General features: G+C 36.3%; 1 protein-coding gene across 1 annotated transcript; it reads left to right on the top strand.

The window, feature by feature from the left end:
* Positions 1-887: 887 nt before the first annotated feature.
* Positions 888-4,581, top strand: LOC141434385 (uncharacterized). The gene is made up of 2 exons (XM_074096803.1): positions 888-932; positions 3,026-4,581. The coding sequence occupies exons 1-2, from the start codon at positions 911-913 to the stop codon at positions 4,234-4,236; spliced, it is 1,233 nt and encodes a 410-aa protein (XP_073952904.1). The 5' UTR covers positions 888-910; the 3' UTR covers positions 4,237-4,581.
* Positions 4,582-6,122: the final 1,541 nt, after the last annotated feature.

Raw genomic sequence — 6,122 nt, 5'->3', positions numbered from 1 at the left:
TTTATGGGCTGACCCAATAATGCCGCCAATATTAATAGGGACAGTATTTAATTAGCTCGCGGTGGGTAAAATAATGAAAGGTTTTTTAATTGCTCTACGAATTTTAGTTACGTTTATTCATCGAAGGGTTTTCCATTTTAGCGTGTCATATTTCGTGTCGCGTAATGCTGTATCATAATCTTTAGTTTAGACGTGAAATGATACGCAAAAAGTAATAATAAGAACTTGACCTTAGTACCTAAAACCATGGTATTTCTTACGAGTAGCAGTAATTAATGCACTATCATAGCAACAGAGGCGTGGCATCGTGAGAAGTCGATTCTCACTGGGTTGCCTAAACATTCGGGATGATAATTAGAGGTATGTATGACAAAGCTTGTGCTGACTAACTGCTAGGTATTGCATCTGATAACGAATTACCTACAAGTAAATTACTGAACGCTTCTCTCACTATCTGGACAGCCTAAAATAATCATCTGATGATTGACACCAATTGACCTAGTCCCAAACTTAGCAAAGCTTGTACTAGGCAACGGATAAACATAAATAAGATAAATAAATAAATATTAAACATCCAAGTCTCGAGCATAAACATTCGTATTTTTCATACAATTATCCGTCTCGACCGGGACTCGAATCCGGGACCGTTAAGCTTTGCAGGTTCTCTAACCACTAGAATATCCGGTCGTCGAAAATCCTACTGATATTATCAAAGCGAAACCATACTTTTTTTTACAAGCAAATCATTATTAGCGTTCGTGTAACAAATGGTTTTGTCAAAATTAACAACCTTAACACCAAATAAGAGTTAATGAAGTTGGCATATCAGACCGATAACACTTAATTAATCACCAACCGAATATAATCGAACCAATATAAATCGCATTTTGCGAGCCGCCGGCCAGAATCGATGGACATGGAGCCAACTCGATGTAAGTAGATGCAGTCGTTCGACGCGAATAATGATTGTGTTAATGATAACTATCAACACTGCTCAGAATCTATACTTTCATCTATCTGTTCTTCCTCTGATTGTCTGTCTGCCTGTCTGTCTGTCGGTTTCCTCTTCAGGCATACCGCTGAATGAATTTTGATGAAATTTGTCATTGAGTTTGAGACTGAGAAGGGCATGTGATAGTTTTTAACTCGGAACATTGTATAATTCCTGTGGGTTAGCCATAAACAAATTAGCAAGAGAGTCACGGGCAAAAGCTGGTATTATAAATGCTAAAGCAACTTTATCTGTCTGTCTGTTACATCTTCGCGCTTGAGCCGCCGAAACAATTTAGATAAAATTTTATATGGAGGTAGTCTGGTGCCTTAGGAAGGACTCGGGATAGTTTTGTCCCGGAAAATGGTCTAGTTGTCGCGGGTGCGCGATAAATGAATTCTTCGCAGACGCTGTCACAGGCAACAGCTAGTCTATGTCTATACTAATATTATAAAGAGGAAAGATTTGGATTTTTATCATGTTTGTATATACGACTGCTAACTCAAAAACTAATAGAGCCACGGATTTTAAAAATTGCTTCTTTCATTTCCTCACGATTAGAATGTAAATTTCAAATTAATTCTGCCATGAAGTGCTCATAGGTGAGGTTTAGGATTTTATGTTTGTTACGAATTACTCAAAAAAATAGACCGATTTTAAAAATTCTTCACTATTAGAATGCTAAATTATTCCAAAGTGCCATAGATAGGCTATAATATTTGTTACTAGAAAAAATGAGGGTTCCGTACTAAACTTCAATAATGTTCCTCAGTGTAAAAAAAAATGTTTTACAATATTAAAGAATATATCTATATCTACAAATAACTTCGCAATATCTTATGTTAATACTATTGTAGTTATGTCACTACAACTACTTTTTTACATTTTAAAAGTGGACTGAAATGCCGACTTAAATCAGACCGTGTTATCCATACCTTTGTTTTAATCCTTATCTAAATAAATAGTTTCATATTCAAGACGGTTTCAATACCTGTAGATTACTTTTTGAATTATGCAAATCGGACGTTCCATTCAAAACTTATTACGAATTTAAAAATATCAATCTAACCAAAAAATGCATTTACTATACGTTGACGCGCCCTGGGTTCGCGCGGGTCGGGTGTTGTTTTTGGGAAATGGAGCTGAAAAATGTGTGTGAAGTGCCCTCGATTAGAGACCTTTTTATAGTTCTGTGCCCAAAGGGTAATAAAAACGGGACCCTATTACTAACACGACTCCACTGCCCGTCTGTCTGTCTGTCACTAGGCTGTATCTCATGAACCGTGATAGCTAGACAATTGAAATTTTCACAGATGATGTATTTCTGTTGCCGCTATAACAACAAATACTAAAAAGGGGTGCTCTTTACGACAACAGGTAGTTGCTAAGCTTACTTTGGACTAGGTCAATTGGTGTGAATTGTCCCGTGATATTTATTATTATTATTATTAATTTCATGAAAATAAATAATTAAATTAAAATATAATAAACATTGAAGGGGGGCTCCGAGTACGGCAAACGTGATCTTTTTGTCGATTTTGCTAATGTCTAATGTTGTATAGGTAGGTACGGAAACTCGCACTTGGCCGTTTTTTATTTTGCTCGTGCGAAGCCGGGGCGGGTCGCTAGTTACTAATAATAAGACGTAAAGAAATGCCACTCGATCTAAAAGCGCGTGAGGCCTTGCCTTAGGTATGGTTAAAAAGCCATATATTTTATTTAATTACTTAAAATAAGTAATTGCAGATTAAGCGTCAAAAAGGATGCCATTTCACTGGTGCGTACAGCATATTTATGCTTAGCTAGCTTTTAATGGGGATTATTTTTTAAGGACATAAGATGCCGTCATACGATCTCCAAATCAGGCAAATATTTTACTCGTAATATTGTAGTGTCTGCAGTTCTTATGGCACCATTTTTTCTCCTTATTTTTTTTTTGCTACAACGGTTACTAGTCATTTAGTCAAGCATTACATTACGATTATTAACATTTATGCGATTTGACAATTAATCATGCATGTATCGACGTTCCAGATATCATCGCAATACTCATGATAACGAACACAAACGCTTCATCGCTCGAAAATGCTACACTCAACAGTTCCGGTCTAAACAACTTTAATCAAATGATAGATAAATTAATCGCAGAAACAGAATCAACCGTAATAGCGCCTACAGAAAATAAAAATGTTAACGAACCTCCTAAAGAAGAAAGCACTCCTAAATTAAGTAATAATGGTCAAGGAATCCCATTAACGAATGAAAAATACACTGATTTAATTTTAGACAATAAACACAATGAAGAATCATCGATGGACACAAACCGCGACTGGCTAATCAATAACTTTAATACAAAACAAAACGACTCAAATATTATTTACATAAACAAAACGTTACCTCACAATTTAACTTTGGCTGACAAATTAGAAATTGCAAGAATTGCCAATAATTTTCCAGAATTCCCTCAATCAAGGAGAAGTTTTAGCGATAATGCAGAATACGAAGAAATGTTCAATAAAATTTTGGGTAAACCACTAAGTGACGACCAAAAAGGCATCGTTGTAAAAGAAGAATTTTCATTTGAAATTGAAGATGACAAACCAATTCATGTACCGACAACATCAGAACATATGCATTATAATAATACTCTTCACGAAATATCCACCCCACCAGCGTTGCCATTTCATGATGATCATGTCCAAAATGATCCTTTTAACCAACCTCCTCTGACCACCCACACAAATAACGAAACCGATTTAAGAGCTGGTAAACCCCCTGCATTAGAAAAAGTAATGACGCCAATTCCGTACCATCAAGAGCATAGCAATAAATTACTTACAGAGTTAAGTAAAATCAGTGCTAAAATAAACGGCGTAGAAGATTTATTGAAGAAAAGCATTGTCAAAAAAAATGAAGGCACTCATCATCGACGATTGGCTCAAAATCCTGAATTGGTTAAATCGGAAAAGAGCATTGGATTGCTCCGAACCAGTAATCCACAGGTTGTAGTGCCTTACCAATCTATGATTTACCGACCCGCCCTACAAAGCTCCATTGCTGCTAGTTCTGTTTTGTCACTCCAGGAAAGATTGATAGAGGAGAGAGCACGAAACCATTTACTTAATCTTCAGTTGGCAAAAGTAGCAAGAGCAAAGCAGAATGTTGCTCTGCTGAACGAATTGATCAGAGCAAGGTCCAGGCTCACTTTACGTCTGCCTCCAGTCTACCGTCGTATTTTATTGTAAATGTTAAGGAAAAATTATTAAAAATACTAGTTTTATTACTAACTGGTGAGTATTAGTTTCAATGATCTTTTAAGAAAAAGAGATGTATCCATGTAAATCTTACAAAATTATGTAACTTTTCGCATGACATAATTAATAACCCGTGGTCGGTGACATTTCTAGTAGCAACAAAACCTTACATTATCATCGACTTGTATAAAGTGCCACAATTATGTATCCCACTATGCTTCCTGCGAATGTACACTAACAAGCCTCTTTTATTATCCACCGATATTGACAAATATAAGCCAACGTTCAATGTTCCAAAAAAATGTGACCAATATTTTTAAAATTCAGAACAGGCCGTGTACTATGAAGTGCAAAATTCAAACTTCGTAGGTATCTTGTATTTGATTAAACCTGAATCTGAATTTAACCTGATTTATTCTTAAACACAGTCAATGTTTAAACCAAGTACATAGTTGCAAGCAATAGACACAACCGTTAGTAACAAAGTTAGTCATAATTAGTGAGCGTGTTATCCAGAATCAGAATGTTGTTGAGAATCAGTCACCGGCAGCTAGTTAGCAAAGTTGCGAATCGAAATACAAAGAAGCTATCCGCCATTCGCAGTCTAACTAGTGAGCAACGAGTAAACACGATCAAACCGAAGTCCAAACTGCGCTCAAAGATCTAGTTAGATGCGGGGATGCCTGTGCCTGCTGTTACTGGGGTTTACTGCGGGTTGGCCTGTCAATGACTTACGCCAAAAAACATCACACGAGGGCGGTGTAAATTTCTAAAGAGCAACTTTAACAAATGAATTAATTAAAACGCTACACTTGCAAGTCTGCTAGCGTCAAAATTCGTCTGTTGCAGATGTTGTTGAGTTATGGAATAGTGCGAGCCGCGCCACTCCGCGGCGATATTGCACTACAGCGTTTCCCCGTACTTGTTTTATTTTGTGCTACAAATGTTTCAAAGTAACTGATTTAATAGAGTACATCTTCACCAACCCCAGTTTGCTCGTTTTGTGACGATAAAACGGAACAATATTTAGCGAGTTTAATCTTTTATATCAAACAACATATTCCTGGTCCTCAGAAGTGGATTATTTTAATAAAACTAGAGTCTATAATGACTTTCTTAACTAACTCTTCGAAATTAGCTCAGAAACATGACACTCAGAATATAAATTCTATCAATAGACAATCGCTCGTCTTCTTGTAAACTGTACACAAGTTCCACGTAAATATCTAAATGTATTAATTTACTTTAAAGCATCATTAAAAAGCCCATTAAATATTACATCGTGATATCGATTTTCCTACGTTCGCGTAATAAAATAACTCGTTTGCGGAGTAACAAGTTTTTTATCAGTTACATATCGGATTTTCGTGTCGTTAGTACTTGCTGCGAATCATAAGTATATCTTTGCCTAGTTACTGTATATGTTGTGAGGAAAAAATTTTAGAGGAACGTCATGTTTGCTTCAAGTCAATTTAGCCGAACGTCACTTTCTGGGTTAGTCATCTTCTCAGTATACTATAGACTATAGGTACAGAATAGGTCATACTCGCTTATAGAAGCAACCTACTTTCATAAACCCACACTCGTGTTTTAAGGACCCCTATTACGATACAGTTGCATAAAATACTATTACATACATTTAGGGTAGACAACAGGCGGTCTTACCAAGTAGTTCAGGCTATACGCTCATGTGACAGTCAGTCATTCAATTGGCTTCTTTTTAGGGTTCTGTTCCTGAAGAGTCTAAATGGAACTCTATTACTGTCACTCCTGTCATGTATGTCTTATGTTACACAGGTTTTACAGTCTAAGGCCGTCTTGCAGGAAAAAATAAATTTAGATTTAGTAGTTAATCCAGGCTTAAGCTTGACAGTTCC

This window comes from Choristoneura fumiferana, chromosome 13 (genome assembly GCF_025370935.1).
Source record: "Choristoneura fumiferana chromosome 13, NRCan_CFum_1, whole genome shotgun sequence".
NCBI classification, from domain to species: Eukaryota; Metazoa; Arthropoda; class Insecta; order Lepidoptera; family Tortricidae; genus Choristoneura; species Choristoneura fumiferana.
The sequence above is the reverse complement of the archived record's forward strand: the minus strand, read 5'-3'. Positions and strand labels throughout refer to the sequence as shown.